At 39.8% G+C, this 25,941-nt stretch overlaps 2 protein-coding genes across 4 annotated transcripts; one reads left to right on the forward strand and one right to left on the reverse strand.

The window, feature by feature from the left end:
- Positions 1 to 712: 712 nt before the first annotated feature.
- Positions 713 to 5,194, reverse strand: LOC115682360 ((+)-neomenthol dehydrogenase). The gene is made up of 4 exons (XM_030606576.2): positions 4,965 to 5,194; positions 4,261 to 4,522; positions 1,550 to 1,732; positions 713 to 1,170 (listed from the first exon to the last, which is right to left on the reverse strand). The coding sequence occupies exons 1-4, from the start codon at positions 5,060 to 5,062 to the stop codon at positions 778 to 780; spliced, it is 936 nt and encodes a 311-aa protein (XP_030462436.2). The 5' UTR covers positions 5,063 to 5,194; the 3' UTR covers positions 713 to 777.
- A 9,212-nt stretch (positions 5,195 to 14,406) lies between these two features.
- Positions 14,407 to 25,481, forward strand: LOC115682341 (ion channel CASTOR-like). Of its 3 annotated transcripts, XM_056321227.1 has the most exons (14): positions 14,407 to 14,990; positions 15,086 to 15,157; positions 17,688 to 18,296; positions 19,001 to 19,183; positions 20,246 to 20,305; positions 20,395 to 20,598; positions 21,551 to 21,799; positions 22,389 to 22,487; positions 22,596 to 22,673; positions 22,907 to 23,101; positions 23,436 to 23,528; positions 24,035 to 24,292; positions 24,611 to 24,886; positions 24,980 to 25,481. In XM_056321227.1, exons 1-13 carry the CDS (start codon positions 14,487 to 14,489, stop codon positions 24,827 to 24,829), a joined length of 2,823 nt encoding a protein of 940 aa, XP_056177202.1. In that variant the 5' UTR covers positions 14,407 to 14,486; the 3' UTR covers positions 24,830 to 24,886; positions 24,980 to 25,481. The 3 variants fall into 3 exon arrangements, with proteins under 3 accessions (XP_056177202.1, XP_030462393.1, XP_056177208.1); XM_030606533.2 differs by lacking the exons at positions 22,389 to 22,487; positions 22,596 to 22,673 and adding an exon at positions 22,238 to 22,336; XM_056321233.1 differs by lacking the exon at positions 22,596 to 22,673.
- The last annotated feature ends 460 nt before the right edge of the window (positions 25,482 to 25,941 follow it).

Consider the following 25,941-nt stretch of genomic DNA (forward strand, 5'->3'; position numbering starts at 1 on the left):
TTTTGCCCTCTTGTTACTGTTCATTTTCTTCACGAAAGTGTGGCCGGCAAGAGCGTCCAACGACACCAGATTTGGACGGTGAAGGGCCGGCGAGGGGCCGACGAGGTCGCTTGACTCAGGCGATGGCCGCCTGAGGTTGCGGGACCTCAAGCGGCCGTCGCCTGGGGTCGCGCGAGTCCAGGCGATGGCACCTGGGTCACATGACCTTAGGCCTTGTCGCCTAAGGTCGGGCGACCCCTAGCAACGGCTGCCTGGGTCGCGAGGGCGAAGGCCGCCGGCGCCAGATCTGGCTCGCCGGCGGCCGTAGCCCTTTGCCGGCGCCGGCGAAGGGTAACTTTTTTTTTTAATAAAAAAGGATCTCAAAGCCCTTTGCAAAAATAAATTAGCCAAACACTAGTTGGGCCAAAGTAGCTTTACAAATTTTGTTTTACCAAACGCCATTTATATTTTCTCAATAGGTTTTAACTTAAAAGGTATTTACATTCTCCAAAAGTCCCTTTTCAAAGTTGAACCAAACGGCCCATTGTCTATTAATGTTGGCTCGTTCATACATAAATTTCACTTGGAAAAAGTACATTCAGTCAACCCGATCCCTAACGGCATCTCTCTCCACTCTTTCTTTGCCTCGATGCTTGCCATTGTCTCTCGTTGCTTTGTCTAGCGTGGAGCTAGTTTTGGTTCTTTTAAAGACAAGGTTGAGCTTCGCTCTATATCGATAACTTTTAGTTGATTAAAACTGACGATCTAATCTTGAATCAACATGAGAGCTCGTTCATTCTATAACTTCGAATTTATGACGGGGTTGCATCCCATAAAAAACTTCCCAGTTTGCAGGTTCTCGGCCGGTAGCAACACTATCATGGCACCAACCTCCGCAGCCTCATCGGCGGTTCGAGTTCCCTTACCACCGGTCATCGATGTCTGCGTGAAGCCAGGACAAAAGCAGTTCACGCTCAAACCACATCCGTCATAGCGGGTCGCCAAGACCTTTGTGTACGCATTCAGTGCAAGCTTTGACACTGCGTAATCCGGCCACACTTCGGGCCAGCCTTGGCTCTTCCATGTCCCTCTCCTCACATCTTCTAGGAAGGACCAAGCCATGGCCATTATTTGCTTCTCCGTTAGGTTCTCTCCTTGTAACATCCTTCTGATGTTAGGGTTTCTCACTTTCTGCATGCATGGAAACATTGACTGTATTACGAACTGCTAGTCTTTCTCCATATGTAGATAGCATGAGAAAATAAGAGTAGCTCCATTTTGAGCTGAGTCTTTGTGGCAGACTATTTATATTGTTCGAGCTAGCGTATGAAAGCATGATTGAGCTATCTCTTCTTCATTAACTGTAAATAGATTGCATATGCGATTCAGTTTCAATGCTATTCCAAGCTCATAGCACAAAAGAGTTCATTAAGGAAGATATTCGACCACTTATTTCTGCGCCTGCGCTAATAACCATTGAGTTAATCAAGATCTTGTCTAACTAATTTAAACAATTGCCAATATAAATTAAGTTGATGTTAAGTAATTCATGCTTCATCGGGTCACTTACATTGACTGCACCGAGTCGAGAGCTAACATTTAGTATCCGACCGATAGATGGCGAACGGCGAAACATGGGCAAGAGAGCTTCGGTTAGCAACTTTGAGCCGTAAAAATTGGTCTTGACCACAATTTCGGCATTATCCACTGAATTTTCATGTATGTCGTTGAAGGAGACAGCAGCATTATTAACCTGAATGAAGGAGATTAGTCAAGAAATCAAATGTTAGGACATAAATATGAGGAACTTAGATGAATGGTATCAACAACGTATCTTTACAAGTTGAAATCTCGTGCGCTGCGCGGGTTTGAAAGTAGATCTATTACAGTTTGGTTGGATAACACTATTTCGAAGACTTATATAAGTCATGCAAAGTTTTATATTTGATGACGTCCATGTTACACTGACGAATATATAATTATAGATCAAAAACGCGGCCGCGCTGGCGGAAAAGACTCAGAAATCCCTCGTCAGCCGCAGACGAAGATAGAATGAGAAATGAAGAAACCTCTGCAACAAGGGAATGTGGCCAGAAGGTTAGCCACCAAGGAGAAAGACAAGGCCAAACCGGTCGGCAGCGGGAATCGGCCAGCGTTTCGTTCTATCTTCACTTATTTTCTCCGGTGAGGTGGGACGAGCGGTGGCAGCAGCGGGGGAGATAACTCAGAGAAGAGGATACCGACCGAGATAAAAGGAAGAAGGCCCTCCAACCGAGGGGCGGGAATGTGGACGGCTAGATGGTTGAACGGTAGCGGTGACCGAGACTCTAGCCCTACCAAGGAGAAAAAAGAGGCCAATTCCATCGGTGGCGGCGGCGGTGGCCGAGATTCTAGCCCTCGGGATGGTGGCCTTATTAGATAGAACAAGACTCTAGCCCTCAGGAGGGTGGCCTTACTGAAGGTGGGAGGCGAACGACTAGCCTTGGGAATGTGGCCAGTATGTCCCGAGGCAAACTTCTAAGCCTACTAGAGGAACCTTCAGGGAGAAAGACCGAAGTACCACGAATTGATAATAATAAAGAACATTCTTATTAAACCATAGTAAACATCAAATTATGAATTTATGATACTTCTCCTCTTCAAGAGCGTTTTGGAATTATAGATAACCTTTTGTTTTCCATTCAAGAGTGCATGTGTTATGCATCCTGTTAAAAAAATCCTTTAAAAATATCTCATGTTTGTTTATGGATTACATTCAATACATAATTACTCTTATGCCCTAATTTTGGAGAGAAAAGTTACTAGTATATGTATCCCTCAACTTTTGCCCTACCAAAATTTTCAAATTTTTTGGCAACTCCAAAGTATAAAGAAGTATTTTTTAACTTCAATTCCAGTATGCAAGCTACATCTTGTAATGATGGTGCTCCCAATTGTGAAAAAGGGGGCATGGTGACTGCATAATTCCAAGTTGAGAAATAATTTACTTTGGTATATACGGGAAGACTAAGCTTTCTTACACCTACTATTGGTAACACTAAATATCAATCAAAAGTTTACCCACTATTGACTTATCCGTGGAAATTCTCAAGGAAAGAAGTCTATTGCAGTTTCTTAAAAGGTGAAGAGCTATTGGTACATAAAAATTTTATCAGCTGATTGTCATGTTTAAAAAGTCATTAAGAGCTCTTTGGTGTGATTATAATTGAGTCATATTTGTGATATGTTGTAATAAGCGCCATAAGTTACATGTTTGGTAGTACATGTTTTGGGGTTGCAGTACTTCAAAATTTAATAAAGCAGTTTCTAAGAAGCTATTGTAACTTTGGAGGTGTTGTATTTGTTGAGTTGTCTGCAAAACACTTTTAAAAGCTCCAGCACCCTTTTTTACGTTTGAAATTATCATGAAAAAGTTGAACTATACAGACTCTAAATTAGTCGCGTAACTACTATATAAAAATATAGGTACTTTCTAGTGGTTGGTCTGATTGAAAAAAGCCAACAAGGTTTTGCTTCACCAAAATACAAAATAACCTTATGCAAATTTCACTCTAAGCATTCAACATCATCATTGTTAGAGAAATCCCTAATTCAGAAATCTCTTGTTAGATGACTATCCAAAAAAAATTAAATTAGATATGCATAATTAAACGAGATATGAAAAATCAGAAAAAATATCTTAAATATCTTTAGGAAATATCTATAATGTAGGAAATTATCCTAAGAAATCCCTAATTGTCTCCAACAGTGATAAAGTAGCCCACGTTTCAAGGAAGTTTTGTTTCTCCAATAAAGATAAACTTTGGTCAGTGCAAATGATCTGGAAAATGGAGCTCTTCCTGGTCAACTGTGATATGCAGAAGATCTCTATGATTCTATTTGAAAAAAAACAAGAGAAGCACCAGCAGCACGTGCTATCTTTCTTAATGAAACCTTCTTTGAATTGAACAAATATGTGCAATGCATGCATATGATTCTACTTTAAGCACAATAATACAGTGCATGTCACTGTTTTATTCACCTTCTTTCTTTGGATTAACCAATGTCCAAAGCGAAAAAAGGACTTATAGTTTATCATAATTGATCAGAGAGAGAGAGAGAGATGGGGAGGCCGGTCCAGCCTCTGTCCAGCGAATGCAGTGTTGGACACATTATCTGACTCATGCGGGATTATTTATATCGCATGTACATGCATGTTATATATAATATAAGTTGTTATAAATGACCACAGATGCACTGCACATAATTGAAAACAGAGAAGAAAAAGACGAGCAGACTCACGAGAATGTCTAGGGCCGCGAACTGGTGCCTGAACCAAGAGACGAAGGCGTCGATGGAGAGAGGGTCGGAGACATCGAGGACAGAGAAGTGGACGTCGATTAGGCCCTGAGCTCGGAGGGACTCGGCCGCTTGGCGTCCTCTCTCGGCATCTCTGGCCGTGAGGATGACGGTGAGACCCAGTTGAGCCAGCTTCTTGACCACCGCGAACCCGATCCCTTTGTTCGCTCCGGTCACCACCGCCACTGTCTCTTTGGACCACCACCTGCTCAATTGCACCATCCTTTCCTGAGCTATCGACCCCACACAAAAAGGCGAGATATATAGAGACTAAAGAGAGAGAGAGAGAGAGAGAGAGAGAGAGAGAGAGAGAGAGAGAGAGAGAGAGAGAGAGAGAGAGTCAAGTCAAGTCGTTTCTTTTCACATGACATGAGAGAGGGAGAGTCAAGTCGTTTCTTTTCACATGACATATACATCTCTGTGATATATATCGCATGCGCGTGTGCAAAGTACATGGAAGGAAAAAGATGAACGAAAAAGAAAAAGCAAAACGTCGTTATGATGCAAAGGGTCTTGATTGGACTGGATGTGCTAAGCTAGCTAGGGTTCAGCTCTTTCTAGATGATCAAAATGGTATTTCGTGGGAAGCTCGGGCAAGATGAATCAAGTTAGAGAAAGAGGGATGGTTTAGAAGAGGTGGTAGGTACCTAATGCCAATGGAGAGAGCAGGAGAGAGAGAGGGCTCTTGTTCCCTCGGTTCCATCTGGGTATGAGAAGCAGTGAACATGTCCATGCACGGCCACATTGCGGTCGCTCGTCGCCCACCATCGATATATAGAGAGAGAGAGAGAGGGAAGATGTGAGCAAAGTCATTAAGCCCTCAGGAAAAACAATTGGCAAGTTGCCATGAGTTGGCCTTGCTTTTGAAGTAAATAAATGACCCAATGGAACGTGCCTTTAGGACTTTTGAGAGGACTTTGCCCCCCCTTCTAGTAGACGGTGCGAAGGAGCCGGTCCATTTAAGTATTTAATTAGGACACGCCTGAACCCCGCATCCCAAGCATACCTCGACTAATTAATCCATTTCTTCCAATTACTAATTTGAACTGTTGCTGGCATGACGGGTCCCCTCGTTCCTGGCCCCAGAATTTCAGTGAAGGAACATGGGTAACCGGTTGGACTTTGGGTGCATTAGCGGAAGAATCTCGCTAGATTTACAAGAATGGCCTTACCTTAATCAACTAATTCGAACCCTTAAAAAAACAAAAGAAAAGGAAGAAGGTGCCTAACATGATAACTTAATTAAAGAGGCTGACTGTAAAGGCACATCGACGATGTTCGATTTGTTTCATGATGCTACTTCTATTTATATTTAGTGAAGGATCAACTGAAGTATTGTTACCAGGAACCGATCTACACCGATTCATAATAGGATTTGCGTATATCAGACGACCAGAATAAGAAGAATATAATCAGAAATTAAGTGCTCATTAGAATCGATGGCTGACAATGCATGGCAAACCCTTTCACATGGATGTTGTCCACGGGAAACGTGGTTGAATAGGGCAAGGCATGATGAGCGAGGGTCCATGGAAACGGGCAAGGACAGTCCTGTCTCTGGCAGAGAGAGAGAGAAAGAGCGGAGAGATGGTTGAGGTTAGAGGATGTCTCAGTCAATTTGGCATAACTGCACCAGGTGCACTAAGGTACCCCTAAAATGCAGAGGACCATGTCTTTGGCAAAAAGTTTGGTAGGCTGTAGCTCTAGTAGTAAGTTAAAAATTCACCATATGTGTCAACAAAAGCCCCCCCGGCGCCGATTGCAGCTACCACTCTAGTTGCCACCACCACCGGCACTCCTTCGCTCACCAAGCTCTCTCTCTCTCTCTCTCTCTCTCTCTCTCTCTCTCTCTCTCTCTCTCTCTCTCTCTCTCTCTCTCTCTCTCTCAACTCTTGATTCCAAATCGAAGTCGCTTACCTCATATTTGAGGCTGACGACCTAATAACCAAGGTCCACAACTGCTAGATAGTTTTCAATGCCTCAAATATATTTGAGATGATGTCATAAACAAAGAGAGGCGGTGGGTTTAGTGGCTAAATGGTGAGATGGTGGTGGTGAGTTGTCGCCAGTGGTGGTGGTGCTACGCACTAGGGGTGAGCATGACTCTAGGATAGAACCTCGAACCGGAGAACCAAACCGGTGGGACCTATTCGGTTCCAGGTTTTAGGGTGTATATGGTAGGTTTCAGGTTCCAAAAAAAGGAAAACCTATTTCAATGGGTAGGTTCCAGATTCTAGGTAGGTAGAATTTGGAACTTGAAATAAGTTTTTATATTTTTCTTGGTCTATGTCTTCGCGTGATCCTGTGATATTCCATGGCATCCGCTAATGAGTATATAATCGAAACCATTAATCTGAGCTTCTATTTCATGACTGAGACTTTTACTTCGTTAATGTTTCATATTCTTCGTGTGTCTAAATATAAGTTGTAGTCAGTGGATTGTAATAGCAAGTAATAGTCATTAAAGGTAATGATTCACTGTAATTGTTCAATTAATAATACATGTGAAAACTATATAAACTCTGAAATCTATAGGTTCCAGATTCCATGGTATGTAGAGTAGGTTTCAAGTTTCAAAAAATGAGCAATCTGTTCCAATGGGTAAGTTATAGGTTTCCTGTGAAACATATACAGAACTTGGAACTGCTCACCTCTACGACCAATAAATGGATCATAAACGGGTTAATGAGTGAATTTGGGTTGAACTATTTATAACCCGACCCAAACCCGACCTGACCAACCCACTGGACACGTCTACTATGCATACAGACACAACTACCACGTGTTGGCTTTTCAATGAAAGGTCCGTGGGTCTATCCAACCTTTTGCCTTCTATATCTTCATCATGGCTCCTCTACATTATTGTAATTCTGTGAGATGGTAAACCGGTCATTTCATGACAGAATCTTGAACGCAGGTTTAGGTTGATATAGAAACTGCTCCACATGTGCTTAAAGAGTTCCTTTTTCATTTGGTTAGGCCAAATTGTCAATAGGTTGGATTGTTTGTGGAGCAAATGAGTGATCTTTTACACTGGTCGGTTTTCTTTGAATCTGTCGTTTACTGTTCCATTAGATACAGTAAAACAGTGTGAACAAAGCTAGCCTCTATTCTTAATTTATACTCACTAGCTCTAGGCATATAGACCTTAGATCTCTCAAAACAATTTCATGTTGTTTATTAAAATTCATAAAGCAAAAGGTAGGCGCACCTTGACCAAAAGCAGGGATCGATGCAATACTTCAAAGACTCCCACTGAATTCTTTTTTGTTTCCCATTACACGCATAATAATTCCACCATCAATACAGACACATACACACACATATATTAGGGTCGAACGTACGTTTTGCTTAGACCCAGGTTTCAAAAATCTCTTGCTTATAAGATCTAATAAATTAATGATCGAATCAAGAGGCCCTACGCAATTTTAATGCCTGATAAGCAATCCGGAAACCCTAATTCATCACTTGAAGTGTTACGAAACCCCCATCAGGGTATGTAAAATTTGATCGTGCCGTGATCATTTTTCCGGGGGAAATGAGTTTGATACACAAGTATTGGATTAGACCTTCACAAATTTTTCAAAAGTTCTATGTAGCTAGACAGATTTTACTCGTATATGACATAGTTCAAACTTTGTAGAATATCCACCAACATAGTCGAACCGATTTACAATGGTAGGCTTGTGGAGCTCATAAAATTCTCAAGTTCATCGCATATCAGGATACAGATGCATATGCATATGCAGCCAACAATGAAAAGTTACACATTGTCAAGTCTTGATAATGCATGTGGAAATTCTTTATTCAACCCCAAACCATACCTAATGAATACCCACAAGCAGATATTCCTTTCACCGGCTTATCTAATTAACAATATCTTCCTCTCCTTCTTTTCCTTAGACTAACATTTCCTTGGTGGAAATTTGAAGGCAGATGTGGTCAGTCAAAGGCTGAAACTGAAAGTAACGCTTTCGATATTGCCTTTTCATATTAAGAAAAATGAACTTTTCTTATTAAGAAAAATGAACTTTTCTTTTTCGCTAGAAAAAGAAAAAAAAAATGAACTTTATGAAGGCTAAACAGGGATTATGCTTTGCATGGTTGGAGTCCACACAGTGAATGATGGAATTGCTTGCATCATCTTCTTTGCACACAAGCAGAAACAAGCTGACAAGAGCTAACTAACTCCACCACAATAAATAATTATTTTCACCTCTTTTTCCAAGACGTCTTCGTTATGCTCCGTCTAGGAGTGAGCATGGTCCGAATTGAGCTGGTCCAACACCTAATCCTGGGACCAACCTGCACAGTGTTTATCCCCAATTTTTGGGATCGAGGACTGAAACGACCCTATGGGTCCGGTTTGGTTCCAGGGTCAATCCGGGACCAATCGATTTTTTTTTATGTTTCATTTTTTTTTGTTTGTTCAAAGGACAAATGATACACTTTGAAAATACTTATCCATCGACGATGCAATATTGAATAACCAAACTATGGACCCCGGTACAAATCAAATAAAAATCTAAGATAACGCAACAACAAAAATCTCCACTTAGAGTTGTTGTGCTAGTCTCCCCTGAGGAATAGTCGAGGTGCGCGCAAACTGGCCCGGACACCTCGATTACCAAAAAAAAAAAAATCTCCACTTAGTAATATACGAACACGTGAAATAAAATTAAAAAATAAAATGGTCAAAATACATAACATAAACCGTGAATTATACAATTTCATATCTTGTTCATTCTCAAAAGATTGCTTCAATTTCTGAACACTTGAAAACAAAACAAACAACTTCATATCTTGTTCATGAGACTTCGAGGAGAGCCAAGTGAAGCGACCTGCGTTTACCGTTTGTGAGGGGCCGAGGCGGGCCAAGAGAGGCAAGCTGGTTCATGAGGTGAGCGAGGAGAGGTAGATCTAGCGAACAGCCATAGAGAAGCGAGGGAAGAAGAGAGGCGACACTCAATAGTCAATAGGGTTTCTATTTTCAATGCCGGAAGAAGAGGAGGGAGAGGCCTTAGGTTCTTTGGAAAACAAATAAATATATTTTTATTTATATATATACAGGGTTGGTCCGGATTGGACCAACCCTAAATTCCCAGGATCGAGGACTAACCCGCACAGTGCAGGGTCCAAATGTCTCAAAACCAAGGACCGACCCAATCCCCTTGGGAACCGGACCAGGACCGGCCGGGTTGGGCCGGTCCATGGTTGGTCCAGGGTCAACCCTGGACCATTGCTCACCCCTAGCTCCGTCCCTTTCAACCGCACATAGAGTAGTTTGCATTAAGACAATGTTGCTTCAGGCTGGTATGCATATTTTTTCTGTAGTGGCTAGGTGGAAGTTACCACGAAATGATAGGATTGGGATGAATTTAATTATAGGGTGCGTCTGTATCACAAAAAATTCAAAACTTGAAAAATATTTTTCAAAAAATAATTGGTTATATAGCTTAGAAAAATTAGTTAACAGAAGATGTTTTCATTATCGATGACAATTTATACCTAAATATTTCGTGGATGATGAAAATATTTTTCATTTATTTATTTTTATAAGCAATGATCGACTCTTGTTGACATTTTGTACATTATTAACTTCGTTTTTTTTATATCTTTTACCAACTTATTTGCCTTTTTTTACTAACGTCTTACATTTACCAACTTTTATATGAACTTGCCAATTTGTTATTTGAGCAACTTAGCAACTTTGTCTCATTAAATAATCAACTACTTTTGACTTACCAATTCTCTTGTGACTTATTTATGTTCATTGTTTTTAATTTATTAAATTTTGTTATTATTTACAAACTTTTCTATCAAATTTACAAGCCACTTAAATTTAATAATCTTATATGAACTTACCAACTTTATTCGTGTGACATATTGACTTTTCTCCCATTAGGTTACCCTCTAGTTTTGGTTTGGACTCTTCTTTGAGTTGCTTACCATGTTTCTTGTAAATCTATCAACTTTCATAAACTGATTTTTATTTGCCTTGCTTGCCAATCGTCACATTTACTAACTATTTTTAGACATTACCAATGTTATTTATAGTAATTACCAACTATTCACCAGTTAAGTTACCCAACTAGTTTTACTTTTCCAGCTCCTAGTTGAGTTAGTTACCAATTTTTATTATCTTTGACAAATAATATTCTCTTATCTCTAACAAAAAAGAAACTCTTTTTATCTTTTACTATCTTTTATGTACATTTATTACCGACTTCTTAAATTTACCAAATATCATATGAGCTTACAAATTTGTTTTGACCGAGTCACTAACTTTTCTCTGATTAAATTACCAATTTGCTTCGTCACCTGCTTCAGTTACTTCCTAACGTTTATGTGGGGTTTTTTTTTCTCATTTACCAATTTTTCTTCTCGTTTACAATTCTTATTTTCCTTACTTACCAACTTTACAAATTTACCAACTCTTTTAGAATTTTACTAACCTCAATTAGAGTGAAAATTAACTTTTATCTAAATAAAATACCAATTATTGTTGCGTTACCAATTCTTATTTGAGTAAAATACTAATGTTCATAATTTGTATCGAATAACCAACTTTTCTTATTACTTAGTAAAGAAATACTAATTTTACCTCTTACCAACTTTTATTTACCATTCATACTAATGCCTTAAATTTACCAAATATTTAGGGCAAGTTACCAACTAGCTAGTTTTGGTTACCTATTCACATTAGAATAATTTACCAACGTTTTCTGGTTATTTTAATATACCAATTTTTCTTATGGTTTACCGACTTTTATTTGCCTTACATACCAACGTTTTTAATTTTCCATTTTTTTAAAATTTACAACCCTTAATGAAGTGATTTATCAACTTTTTTTCGATGAAATTATCATTTAATTCAGCATTACCTACTTTTATTTGAGTAACTGACGTTATTTTATTAATTACCCACATTTACAACTTCTCTTCATCTCTTACACAAAACAACTTCATCTTTTACCTTATTGAACTACCTTTCTTACCAATGCCTTAAATTCACCAACTATTATATGGCATTATTATCCTTTTTTAGCTGACTTACCAATTTTTCTTCCATTGAGTTATCTATTAGTTTTGGATTACCAACTCTCATTTGAAATACTTAATAATGTTTATTTGGTTTTTTATTTAATTTACCAACTTTAGTTTGGAGTTGCCACTTTTACATACTTTGCTTATTGAGCCCTTTCTAAACTAGTTTTGCTATATCAGTTCTTATTTGAGTTAGGTGCCTAAGTTTATCTAGTGCACTAGATTACCAACATCTCTTATCTTTTACCAACTTTTAGTTATTCTGTGACAAACATCTTACATTTACCGACTATTGATATGAAATTACCAAAGTTTATTTAAGTGGCCTACCAACTCTTTTCCTGGTTAAGTAACCTGATTATAAAAGTTGGCAAACTAAAACAAAAGAAATAAACATCACTAACTAACTCAAATGACAGTTGGTAGCATGTAACTAATTAATAACTTAATAAGAAAAAGTTGATGATTCACTTAAACTAAAGTTAGTAATTTCATATAAAAATTATTAAATTTAAGGCGTAGTTAAGAAAGGTAAAATAAAAATTCATAAAATATTAGAAAATTGATTATTATTATTAAACTTGGTAAATACCTCAAATAAGCGTTGATAACCAAAATAAGCAGGTGACTCCGAAAAGAGTTGGTCAACATAGGTGCTGCTAAGCCACTCTAATTAAGATTGTTAATTCTTAATCAGGGATTTTTCTTAGATCCTTGGTGTTTGGTTAAGAGGCAACCTCATCAAATGAGGGGAGCTTTCGCTTCTACAAGGGCCTCCGCGGCCTATCTCCATCTTGTGGGTGGGCTCTACAAATGCGTTTTTTATTTTAACGTGCTAGTGCCCGCATGCCTCGCACCCCCAATTCCTCATGTAGCTTTGTCTTCCCTAGAGAGGGGGAATATACTCTCCTTGGTTTACATCCTAGGGATCCCGAGTTCTAGAAGAGGGCCGAGATGAAGAAGTTTAAGGATATACTTAGGTCCTAAACATAGATGTTGCTAAGATAGACAAATAAAAAGTCTGTTAACAGTAAGAGATGTCGGCAAGTTAGTAAACGTAGGTGTTACTCAAGCTCGCTTGTGTAAAGACACATTTCGTGTACCGTACAAAAGCCCATTAAAAAAATCAATAAAATGTTAATAAGTAACTTAAATAAGAGTTGGTAACCTCATATTAGGTGGTAGTTTAATGGGAGAAAAGTTGGCGAGTCTCGATAATTTAGGTTGGTAATCTCTAAAAAAAGTTGATAAATGTAAAGGGTTGCTAGCTAAGGCAAATGAAAGTGGCAACTTTAAGAAAAGTTTGTAAAATAAAAAATATATTATAAACGTTTATAAGCAACTTAAATGAGAGCTGGTAAGTAACTCAAAATTTGTTGGTAATTTAATCGGACAAAAATTGACAAGTCACTCTAATTTAGATTGATGATTTCATAAAAGAGATAGTAAATTCGAAAAGTTAATAAGTTACACAAATAAAAATTAGTCAGCTAGTATAAGAATTTGTAATTTGCAAACTATACCGATATTTAATAATTTTATAACAATGTTGGTAAGTTACTAACAAATTTTGAAACGAAAAAAAATTAGTCATCGATTGACACATACCAACTATTATTAAAATTAACTGGCATGGTAAAAGAAACGCTTATTTTTTTGACATGGAACAATAGAATTATGCTTGAACTCTAATGTTTGAAGATCTTCACTTGTTGTTCATGACAATAAATAAGGGTAAAAGCTATAACAGTAGTCGATTACTAATTCTGAAAAAAAAGATAAAAAAAATTACAAACGGATGTTAAACCAACTTAATCCTAAATATGGTTCTCTTTGGATTACAAGTACCAAATATGAGTACCAATAGTATTTCCTGGGATGAAGATATGATTGACACTGCCTTGCTAACCGAGGTGAATGTAATCAAGAGCTTGGATTGAAAGCTCAAAAAAGAAAAGCCCGCTCTGGAAACATTAACAAAGTTGCTCTTTCGACGAGATAATCTGAATATACAAAACTTTTCTTTCTCTCATAAATAGGAAAGTTAGTCTCGATATGCTCAATGCCACGACGAAACACCACGACAGAGATCAAGGATGCATGAGAGAACCCTTAGATGTGAACCCCAAGTTCCAAAATCCAAAATTTGGATTTAAATGAGTCAAAGATGATCAGCTTCGTCTAAAATACATATATATCGTGAATGAAATTCAAGTGTTTTGGGTTGTTGTGGGCCTTTGCCATTGAAGGGCTAAAACATGGGTCATGGGCTTACTATGGGAGTGAATTGATGGGCTTACTTGGGTTGTAGTTGGGCCTTATCGGGCTTCTGGTGTCCTTTTCTTTGTTATCTCTTGGATTGCAGTCCCATGACTTCAAAAGCCTTGCTTATCTAAAGTTCTTGTGTGCTCCTCAATGTCACTTTGTTTTTATTCATGAAGTTGGTGTTGCTGCTTTTTGAATGAAAATCTTTCTAAATTTATGCATTTAACTGTCTTATAGACTAGGTGGGTGATCAGCTTCTTTCTGGCACAATCATTAACTCATCCACATCATGAATTTTGCTATAACTACTTGAAAAAAATTTAAGAAGGGAGTCGACTTCTGCACGTGCTTATCAGTTTCAACACTTACTTATAAAGAAATGAAAAAAATCTCCTTTTTGATGCGATATTCATTTCTCGGTAACGCATTATCGGGCAGATCGGATGCATTCGCAATTTCACGTTAATAACCTCAAACCCTTTTCAAAGGTTAGTGCGACCAGTTCGTTTCCTGGTCGAATTATCAAATTCATTTTGCGAGATAGGTTCATAACACGGGCATTCAATCTATTCGTTAATCTCGGCAGGCGGTGATGTATATGTATTGTTTATCAATCCTCTATGGAAGGCCAAGGTCAACGGAAGGAAAAAACAATGTCTACATCAAAACCCGATTAATTTAATGTGCTTATGCTAATCAATGTAACTAATCATATGTCTCTCCTGCTCCCTTTAATTAAACCTTGCCTTTGCCGCTTAAGAAGTGAACTATGTAAACAAACGCTCTCCCTCGTTGCTCTCGATTCGGTTTCCGTTTGCTCCCGAAATTGCCCTCCGCAATCCCCCGAAATCCCCAAAATGTCCCACGCCGACCCCGACGCGTCGTCGTCGTCGTCCGCTTCCTTCGGCCGGGACTGGTTCTTCCCTTCCCCTTCCCCGTACTGCGTCCACCCCTCCTCCTCCGCCGCCTCCGCGGCGAAAACCCCGAAATACCCCCGCCGGTTCTCCACCAACCCACGGTCCTACTCCTCCTCCTTTTCCCTCGACTCGAAGCCTCCTCCCAAACCGCCGCCGCACTCCTTCCGCTCCGCTCCTCCGGTCAGCTCCGCTCCGTACCGCGAGGCCAGGTATGCCGGAGCCCGCCGGAGGCTCGGCGGCCCCGCTCTCCGACCGGAGACGTCGCCGGCGGGCGGCGAGAGGAAGGCGGCCTCAAGCAGGGACGGCGGCGCCGGTTGGGGCGCCGGTTCTGATCGGAAGCCGGAGGCCCCCGCGGAGAGAGTTCCGTCGCGTGGCAAAGGGATCGGGGACTTGCGGGGGAGGCTCAGGCTCAGGCTTCGGTGGCGGATGGCTTTTCTAGTGGCGGTGCGTCTCCTTTGCGCGCGCGCTGGCGCTGAAGTAGTTAGCTTTTTTTTTTTCTTGTTCTCTGTTTCTAATCGAAGGACCGTGTGGTGTTGCAGATTGCGTTGACGGCTTTCAGTTCGGTGGTGCACAAGAATTTCAGTCTACGTAGCCAGGTCGAGGATTTGCAGGTAAAGAAGCTCTCAAACAACCGAATTCCGTATTTCCTTGTATAGTTCATGGTTACTACTGAACTCGGAAGATGGATCTGCTCACGGTTCTTAATCCTAGAGGACTAGTCGAATTGCAGTCCCTGTTTTTGCCGGCTAGTTCGGCTCGACGATGATGTGAAAGAATTCATTTTTTTTTTGGCCTGCCGGCTTCTCTTCGGACTAAACAATTGATTAGGAAGGTATTCAGGTTTGAGTGATGGTTACTGTTCAAAGAATCTGCAACTCCATATAATCTGCAGTAATTCCTGGAATGGGATGGTTGAGTAATTCTGGTTAAATTAATGGAGTTGAAAAAATCTTCTGCTCAACGAATTTGAGAACTCTATCGGTCAAACTAGCAATCTGTGGTCTAGTTACCGCACTCTTGCAGTTTCAGAAAAACAAAATTCATGCACAGTAGGCTTACTCTCTTGGGTAAATGAACTTTTTTAGCTCTAGGACTCGAGCTGGTTCAACTGAAACTGGTGAAGAACTAATCTTCATAGCGACGCGAGTTTTGGTTTGCAGAATTGGATAACTAATCCCATGTTGGGGGATAGAGCAGGAATAGGAATGCAATAGCTATTTTCTAGTTTGCTTGCAAGATTGAATAGTTATTCCAAGTCCTTATTCTGTAGACTATTTTCGTATGGGGTACAAGTTAAGAATGAAAACTTACCCTTAATACCCTTTGGTGAAATATGAATATTAGTGAGAGAGATATTTTACATAAATTATGTACGTACTCTGTAAACTAAATGATCATTATATTTTTTAAATTACATTGGTTCTCAATTATAATTCTAACTGTATTTAGAATATATGATTATCTCAAATAAATAATTGGCCATAGACAATAACTTATAACCATAAGTTGGAATATATAAGGGAAAAAGCCACCAAAAACTCCAAACTTTCCCATCTGTGACACATTTACCCCGAACTTTTTTTTGCGACACCAAAAACCTCAAACTTTGCTATTTGTGACACATTTACCCCAATGCATTTAGTCCATGGGTATTTTCGTCTTTTTTGCATTTTTTTTTTTTTTTCCTTTCCGGCGAGGGCGGCCCTCGCCGGCGTCGGGCGAGGGTCGACCTCGCCTGAGTCGGGCGAGGGCAGCCCTCGCTCGCCTGTGCGAGGGCAACCCTCGCCCGACGCTGGCGAGGGCCGCCCCGCCGGCGTTGAGTGAGGGCGGCCCTCGCTCGATCGGGCGAGGGCTACCCTCGCCGGCGTCGAGCGAGGGTTGCCCTCGCCGGGATCCGGCCAGGCCGCCCTCGCTCGGCGTCGGCGAGGGCCGCCCTCGCTCGCCTGTGCGCGGGCGACCCTCGCCGACGCCGGCGAGGGTCTCCTCGCTGCCCGGGCGAGGGCCGCCCTCGCTCGACGCGGCGAGGGCCCCCTCGCCGGATCCCCGCGAGCGAGGGCGGCCCTCGCCCGGCTCGAGCGAGGTCGACCCTCGCCCGACGCCGGCGAGGGTCGACCTCACATGAGTCGGGCGAGGGCGACCCTCGCCCAACGCCGGCGAGGGCCGCCCTCGCCGGATCGCCGGAAAGGAAAAAAAAGAAGAAAAAGACGAAAATGCCCATGGACTAAATACATTGGGGTAAATGTGTCACAAATAGCAAAGTTTGGGGTTTTTTGTGTCACAAAAAAAGTTCGGGGTAAATGTGTCACAAGTGGGAAAGTTTGGGGTTTTTGGTGGCTTTTTCCCAATATATAATTATTGCAATGAAATGTTGTTTTTAGTCAAATATGTAATTGGTAATAGAAGATAACTTATTATCTTCTTCTCAATAAATAATAAACACGAACCATCGCTCTAATTCAATTATAAATTGGTATCAAGTACATTTACTTGGATGATATGTAAATTAGACTAATGACTATGAATTAAGCTTTAATTATGAGTAAGCTAAGCTGTAAATGAAATAGATGATAAATTAGTTTTTGTATTATTGACTGCATTCATATTCTCTTCAATTTACCAATTCATATAGATTAAATACTATATCATATCCATAATTTAAATATGATTAATACAAATTCTTATTATTATATATTGAAAATTGCAAGGTCGTGTTAGAAATATAAAAAATTGAGCTATTTTTGTCTGCATGAAAGGCATTCCTTCCCCCCACGCCCCTCTCTCTCTGTCGAGTAACTAATCCTGATTTTGAGGTAATGAATAGCTATTATCAATTTATTTTTCGAACCAAACAAAGGAAATAATTGTTTTAATGACGATTAGATTGGGAATGAAATAGTTAGTAAAATGCAAACCGAACATGCAGTTCTTTGTTGCCTGAGGCTAAAGCATAAGATGGCTACTTGTGTATGAACATCCTCAGCTTGGTATCTTATGTAAGCAAGGTAATTTTAGCTAACTTCTCATCCAATTTTTTTTTTAATCTTTATCAAGGATAATGATACTATAAGTACTAGTTTTAATTAATATCTGTAGTAATTATCCTCGAATTGCCTCTTTAATGGAGTTTGATTTAAATTTCAGGGGCAAATTTCTCAACTTAGGATTACACTGCAAGCCTGCAGTTTATTGGATTTAGCAGATGTTGAAGGTTCTATAGATGATCAGAATCAAGATGGACCTAATAAACGATTAAAAAACATTGCTCTGATAAGCTCGCTCTCCGTATTATGTCTTCCTATTCTGTTGCTCAAGTGCATTGACAAAGTCCCAAGGTCAAGATCATCAGATGGTATTTTGGAAGAAGTATCTTTGAGCAAGCAGCTAGCATATCGACTGGATGTATCTTTCTCGGTTCATCCATATGCTAAGCCATTGGCATTGTTGGTTGCAACATTACTTCTCATCTGTCTGGGAGGACTTGCACTTTTTGGTGTCACAGATGATGGCATAGCAGATTGTCTTTGGTTATCATGGACATATGTCGCTAGTGCAGGCAATCATGCTGATTCAGAAGGTATTGGTCCAAGGTTCGTATCAGTTTCCATTAGTTTTGGAGGAATGCTTATATTCGCGATGATGCTTGGACTTGTTTCTGATGCAATCTCCGAGAAGTTTGACTCCTTGAGGAAAGGCAGAAGTGAAGTAGTTGAGCAGAATCACACCTTAGTTCTTGGGTGGAGTGATAAATTGGTAATATCCTGATTCTCCTGATTCTTAAATCTAAATATTGTGGACGCCCCCACCCCCCCAACAAAAAAAGAAAGAAGAAGAAAAGGGAAAAGTGTTAATTGCGAGATAATCATGTTATGGTTTGCAAAAATTTACTTCATAAACTTCTGATTTTGACAATTTACCTTCTTTTTTGTAATAAGGAAGTGTACTACAGAGCACCAAGGGGGTGCCCCCATTCACATTCTAGAAGATAGAAAAAATCTAAGAAATTTGAAAATGACTCAATGTCTTTCACTTTAACAACAGAGACTCAGAATTTACATCAGAAACTTCTGGTTATTCAGTTTCTCCTCTTTACTTTACGTCTTTGTGATTCTTGCGCTTATACAGTCAGACATTAGTTAGTGCATGACATGCTTGTCCTAATGTGAATAAGACGACCATACTGAAATCAGTTATTGAAACTGCAATAGTTTAGTTCCCCCTAGAGACTAAGCAAAGTTGCTGGTTGTTGGTTCCTAAGCTGGTACCATCCAACTTACCCTATCAAGGGAATGTCTAGTCTATTTAATATCAGTTGCACTGAATTTTTCTTTTTTCTGGCCTTGAGCACTGGGTTATGTTCGCTGACATACTTCTATGTTAAAAGTTTCATAAAAAATATGTGCTTGTTATTTGCTATATCTGTCCTAGTGCTAACACAGAATTCATGGAAAACGCAGGGATCGTTGTTGAATCAGCTGGCGCTAGCAAATGAGAGTTTGGGTGGAGGCACCATTGTGGTGATGGCTGAAAGAGATAAAGAGGAGATGGAACTTGACATTGCTAAGATGGAGTTTGATTTCAAAGGAACATCTGTTATATGCAGAAGTGGCAGCCCTCTAATTTTGGCTGACTTGAAAAAGGTCATTATTGGTCAATAGTGAAAGTAATGATTTTGAAATATTAATGATTGAACTAACCAGAAGTGGGTGTCCAGATTTGATACAAATATGTCTGAAAGGAGTTAATTATTTAGCCAACTTTATTCTCTGTTTGTTGTTTTGATGTACATTGCGGATCTCAACTGTACTAGTGATTAGGAAATGTGTGAAGGGGTTAGGGAAAGATAACATGATATATTCTGTAAGGTTTTTTTATTCAGTGTTGAGAATGAAGCCATTTGAAAGTTCTGCGGTGAAATCCTTAATTAAAATATCTCTTCTTAATCCACTTATATGGTGATGTTCACTTGGTTGTTTGTTTTCAGTGATCGGTTTGTCGTTTGTTGTTACCTCACTTGATGCAAATTGATACACCATTAGATATGCACAACCGCATATATCGCTGAGAACAACTCGTTTTCTTCAAATTCTGATCTTCTTCAATAAGACGTTAGACATTCTCTCTCTCTCTCTCTCTCTCTCTCTCTCTCTCTCTCTCTCTCTCTCTCTCTCACACACACACACACACACACACACACACATATGTATATGCTTTTTTTTCTTTTTGGTGAACCAGGTGATAAAAACATGCTAAACATAGACAATGCTAGTTCATGCGTCACCCAGTTCCCTTCCCTTTCTATATATATGTTTTTCATTCTCTCTCTCTCCCTTGTGTGTTAACAGACCTAATCCTGATGACACTTCTTTCGTAAGTGAGGTCCATGCTGTAGATCTTCATCTGATGCACATATATCAGCACATGCTTGCCTTTTAAAATCCCCCTCCTACTTGTGGTGGTTCAATCTTTTAGAATTCTCTAAACTCCCATAAACTCCACCATGAGCCCAATACCCCTCTTTATGCGTAACTTTTCCGTCTTATTATTTCTCTCATATACTTTTGTCATCTTGTCTTGTTTCTTGCAACTTTCTTACTTAAGAACCTCTACTGAGTACTTGATCTTTAGCAAAAAGTTCATTACCTTTTGCTTTCCAAATTGCATATGCAGGATACATTAACCTTTTTATTTTTCTTATGCAGGTCTCTGTCTCCAAAGCCAGAGCAATAGTTGTCCTTGCTGTAGATGGTAATGCTGACCAGGTTTGATTAATCAACACAAATAAGTTCTATGCCTTTTTGGTAGTTGCTAGGAGCTGATTCAATTGTATTACTCTGCCAATTGGATGTAGAGTGACGCTCGTGCATTAAGGACGGTCCTAAGTTTAACTGGAGTTAAAGAAGGGTTAAGAGGGCACATTGTGGTTGAATTAAGCGATCTTGACAATGAAATTCTCGTTAAACTTGTTGGCGGAGACCTTGTTGAAACTGTTGTGGCACATGATGTGATTGGTCGCTTGATGATTCAATGTGCCCGGCAGCCTGGATTGGCACAGGTCAGTTTCATGCAATGTGTTGAATTTTTGTAACTAAACTGGCAATTAATCTTCAAGATGATTATTTTCCAGTATTCTGCTAATTATTCTTCCCCTGGCTCACAGATTCTAGTTGTCAAACATAATAGCAAGCAAATAGTTCCTATAGTTGATTTTTCACCTTTAGTGTGGTAAGCCAGTTTCTATCTTCTCCTCGTACATCTCATTGGAATGCAGTTATTCGGATATTGAGGTACTTGAAAAAGACTCCAAGAAAAGGAATTATTTACCAAAATCATGGTCATAGCAAAGTCGAAGGATTCTCTGATGCTGATTGGGCAGGGTCTCCAGATGATAGAAGATCAACTACTGGCTATTGTACCTTGGTTGGAGGAAATCTAGTATCATGGAAGAGTAAGAAACAAAATGTTGTTGCACGCTCGAGTGCCGAGTCAGAATATAGAGCCATGGCACAAGTGACATGTGAATTAGTGTGGATTCAACAATTATTGACTGAGATAGGCTTCAAAGCTTCAGTACCCATGACTCTATGGTGTGACAATAAAGCTGCAGTGCATATAGCTTCCAACCCTGTGTTTCATGAGAGAACAAAACACATTGAGGTTGATTATCACTTTATTCGGGAAAAGTTGCAGAGTGGAATGATCATTCCCAATCATATTCGAACCGGTGAACAACTTGCAGATATTTTTACTAAACCTTTGGGTAATGGGAGGATAGAATATATTTGTAACAAGCTGGGCATGATTAATATCTATGCTCCAGCTTGAGGGAGAGTGTTAGAAGTAGTAAAAGGGTAAAGTGGTCCTTAGGACCTTTAGGTCTTATTTTTGGTATATGTATTAGACACTACTGGTTAATACACAACAAGCTTTTCCCTCTCTCTCTCTCTCTCTCTCTACTTCTCATCACCCTCTTCTAATCATCTGATGGCTTTGTGATTTCATGGCAGATTTGGGAAGATATCCTTGGGTTTGAAAACTGTGAGTTTTACATCAAAAGATGGCCCCAGTTGGATGGCGTTCAATTCGAGGATGTGCTTATAAGTTTTCCTGATGCAATACCTTGTGGAATCAAGGTTGCATCTTGTGGTGGTAAGATTATCCTGAATCCTGACGACTCCTATGTTCTACAAGAGGGCGATGAAGTTCTTGTCATAGCAGAAGATGATGATACATATGCTCCAGCAGCATTACCCATGGTGCTTTTTTCTCTTCTAGAAATGGTCTTGACGAACTTTTGTTTGTTATTTTCAGCATAATGACTTAAGAAATGTCAGCATAGGATTAGAAAAAATTACGTATACCTATATCAAGCACACTTATTGAGAGGAAAAGAAAGGGTGTTATGGTAGGCAATCACCAGCAGGAGCAACTGTCATTGTTTGTGCTCAATACCCTTGCAGTTGGAAAGACCACGATGTCACAATAGCACCTGGTTAATGTGGTTGTTTATTTTGGAAAGGTTGCACAAGTATGACAGTATGACTGGTGTAATAACTGAGAAGATAAGACTGTATTGCTCCTTGCCATGAAACTTAGCTGGTTTCTTATTCATTCAGAATGATGCTTAATCTGGTAACTGAGTGGCATACCAGAGATAAAACTTTAATAAAAATGTAATTAATTTAATCATTCAGGTCAAAGAAGCATCATTCACTCACATTCCCCTTCCAGCGAGAAAGCCACAGAAGATTCTACTATGTGGATGGAGGAGAGACATTGATGATATGATTGTGGTAAGCTCTTTCTATGAAGCCCCTAATTGTTTCTTTTCACCTAATGCTGCAGGTATGGAGGGGACATGTACCCAAAGATTTTGGTATTGACCAGTCTTCAGAAAAGATACTTTTTTGTGGTTGGCGGCGAGATATGGAAGATATGATTATGGTAATTATAAGCAAACCTAGAATTAGCAGGTGATATGTCGGAATTTTTCTGCATGTTTTCATACAGAGAAGGTAATGGTGAAACTCCTTTAGTTTGGTTAAATTACAGGAGAAAATCCACATCATCCCCCTGCCAGAGAGTTGGCTCTGCCACTTCGTCATCTTTGCATCTCGAGTGCCCAACCTTGTAAGGAAAATTATTAGAGGGTGTAGGGTCAAGTGTCTAGGTTCATTAAACAGATGGGTTCTCTCTGGAATTCTGCAGAAGGACCGTGGTTTACTCGGCTCATTTGGCCATAATTTAATAAGGGCTTACAAATATGATCTCACAAGCCAGGACTACCTCTTTATTGGTTGTAGTGCCATGAAAAAGGACTCAATTCATATCTGTTGATTATGGTTTGGCCGTCTGTCCTTTAGGTATTGGATGCGTCTCTAGCACCTGAATCAGAGCTCTGGATGTTCAATGAGGTTCCAGAAAAGGAGAGGGAAAAGAAGCTTATTGATGGTGGTCTTGACATTAACAGGCTTGCAAACATAAAACTAGAAAATCGGGAAGGAAACGCAGTTATACGGCGTCACCTGGAGAGTCTCCCTCTGGAAACTTTCGATTCAGTAAGTGAATGAAACTCTCTCTCTTAAATCTTTTGCTTTGGTCAGGCACTAGCACTGGTTATTTTGCTACAACAACTAGTCAAGAAGTTCACTTTTTGAAAAATGAATGCACATTTTACAGAACTCTTCTTTAATCTGTCTAATGCCCAGAAGATCTGATAATTTCTGACTTCATTTTGATAATAGAGAAGACAGTTACAACTTTGACCTGTCAGTTTCTTAGGTTAATACTATCCCTTTGTGAAATGCTCTCGTTGGATGCTGATTCTACAGATTCTAATTCTTGCTGATGAATCATTTTGTGAAATGCTCTCATTGGATGCTGATTCTACAGATTCTAATTCTTGCTGATGAATCAGTGGAAGATTCAGCCATTCAAGCTGATTCAAGATCTCTTGCCACGTTGTTGTTAATTCGTGATATACAGGTACTCCAAAGTCCGAGCTTCATTTAATTCGTTGGGGGATGTCTTGTTTACTTTACTCTTTATAAGTTGAATTTTTTAACACCCTACTCAACATGAGCATTTGACCATCACTTAATTGGAATATATCCTACTTTTTTCTTTGAGGGGTAATTTTGTGTAATATTCACTGCAATGGTCATGCTTGTGAGGTTCTTATGGGGGTGTTTGTTGGATCCATGGGGAAAGGTTGCCAATAGCCTGGCTTGATTGAGGATTTTCAACTTTCGATAGTGTTAACTCAGCTTGACCATATTACAGAGGGGGGCTTGGTGTGGGAAGCTCTCACATTGTCGTCGTTTATAAGGATTTTGTCGAGGATGTTGTAGTAGAAAGACCCAAGGGCATAGTTGGTTCTACCTAGCAGTCTTGCGGAGTGGGAAAGTCTCGGTACCGTTCTTGATGTTTGTCTTGGTCAAAACTATTTCCTATACTTGTCGACATCCATTTTCCTCTCTTTTGTTTCTCAGGCAAAGCGCCTCCCTTACAGTGTGGCCCCATCTCGCAGAGGAAATTTCTCACAAGGCTCTTGGATGGGGGAAATGCAGCAGGCTTCTGATAAATCAGTAATCATATCTGAAATACTGGATCCAAGGACTAAAAATCTATTATCTATGTCCAAAATCAGTGATTATGTTTTGTCAAACGAGCTTGTCAGCATGGCTTTGGCAATGGTTGCTGAGGATCGCCAGATAAATGATGTTTTGGAAGAGCTCTTCGCGGAGGAGGTACAATTTGAATCTAACAAAAATGAATTTTTATAGGTAGTTTGCACTTTGGAAAGGTTGTACAAAGTATATATTATTTATAGACAAATTTCACTCGAACTCATTTACTATTGTCATTACTCCCTTGGAAGTCTGCACTGTGTCAAGTCATATGGTTTCGTTCTTGTTTGTTTCTCATGTTTCATGACTTTCCTAATCTTCAGCTGAGAAACTTAGTGTTCTTTTAGTGCATATATTTTCTAATTTGTCATAGTTCTGCGTGTATATAGTTTTGGAGATTCTCATTAGCTAAATGGTGGGTTTTATGGCCGCTACCAGGGAAATGAGATGCACATTAGACCGGCAGATCTCTACCTTCGTGAAGGTGAAGAGTTGAGTTTCTATGAACTACTCTTACGCGCCCGACTGAGGAGGGAAATCATAATAGGCTATCGTTTAGCCAACGCAGAGAAAGCTGTCATAAATCCCCCTGCAAAAGATGAGCGCCAAACGTGGTCGGTGAAAGATGTTTTTGTTGTTATTGCTGAAAAAGAATGATAGGTTCATGTTGCAAGGCCAGGAGATATATTCATCAGAAGTGAAACTCTCAACTAGGCAAGTACTTTTATTATTCTCTATATACTTTGTGATAGCAATTCTTGTGCCATTAAAACTGATCATGTCCCTCTTATTGATGTGTGATAACAGGTGTCAGCATGGGATACTCGAAGGTAGAGTCTATACTGTGTTGTCTTGAATGACTCCGCCTGAATCTCCCAAAACAGCATGTCAGCACCCACAGAATGATCACTAATGGCAGAGAGACGCTTGGTAAAAAGAATGTTATGAGTTATGTTATAGTCGGTTGATAGCTATCATTGCATAGCTGATGAATACGGCCTCAGAGATGGACGACAGGAAATGAATGTTTACTGTTCTGTTGAGCAGTTGGTTGGTATGAGAGAGATTGTGTAGATGTCCAGAATAACTGATGGGTGTCCGATTGTTGTGATTGAATAATGGTGGATAGAATCAGAACATGGATGGTACACGAGGTAGGATTCTGTGATAGATTGTGCTGTTATAGAGGTTCCAGGAACTGGTGAACTTGCTGGATGAGTTGTAATTAGAAGTTTTAGCCTTCTTTGGAGTGACTTATTCGTTGACGGGATATTCAAATACTTGAGCAAATGCGAGAATAATTTCCTCACCTGTGTTTTGTAAATAATTTGTCTTCAGAAGGGCTAACACATTGATCTTGCCCTCTAAATATGGTCGGATTTGATGGAAGGCTCTCATAGCCTTTTGAGGTAGTCAATAACCGGGGCAAAAATGAACTTCATTTACTGTATGATGATCCCTCATGTCCCGACACTGCTTCGAGCGGAAGGGATAGCTTGCCTTCCCCGCACATCATCCGTCTGATTGGTGGTCGCCTTAAACTAAAAGAGTCTTTGATTGCCATCACCTACTTGTGTTTAGGAACATGAGAAATCCAGTCCATTTCAGAATGGCAATACTTGGCTTGACTGATATCTGTGTTTTAGGACTGCAAATGAGATGCTACTCTTAAGTAAATCTTCACTAGAAGATTATTTGAGCTTGGGTCCATTTTCTTTGTTAGATCTGTCAGTTTGGTTTGATCATTGAATTGAGTTGAGCTCGAATTT

Source organism: Syzygium oleosum, unplaced genomic scaffold, assembly GCF_021117445.2.
Source record: "Syzygium oleosum isolate NSW1041296 unplaced genomic scaffold, Sole_v2.1 Sole_v2.01, whole genome shotgun sequence".
In the NCBI taxonomy this organism is placed as follows: domain Eukaryota; kingdom Viridiplantae; phylum Streptophyta; class Magnoliopsida; order Myrtales; family Myrtaceae; genus Syzygium; species Syzygium oleosum.

Excerpts from the sequence above, each read along its gene's own strand:
- LOC115682341 (XM_056321227.1), top strand. The coding sequence starts at position 14,487 with ATGTCCCACGCCGACCCCGACGCGTCGTCGTCGTCGTCCGCTTCCTTC. Across the intron at positions 18,297-19,000 it reads TTGGGTGGAGTGATAAATTG|GGATCGTTGTTGAATCAGCT; the intron begins GTAATATCCTGA and ends TGGAAAACGCAG. Across the intron at positions 20,599-21,550 it reads GGCAGCCTGGATTGGCACAG|ATTTGGGAAGATATCCTTGG; the intron begins GTCAGTTTCATG and ends ATTTCATGGCAG.
- LOC115682360 (XM_030606576.2), bottom strand. The coding sequence starts at position 5,062 with ATGTGGCCGTGCATGGACATGTTCACTGCTTCTCATACCCAGATGGAA. Across the intron at positions 1,733-4,260 it reads TCGCGGCCCTAGACATTCTC|GTTAATAATGCTGCTGTCTC; the intron begins GTGAGTCTGCTC and ends TCCTTCATTCAG. Across the intron at positions 1,171-1,549 it reads CTCGACTCGGTGCAGTCAAT|AAAGTGAGAAACCCTAACAT; the intron begins GTAAGTGACCCG and ends CCATGCATGCAG.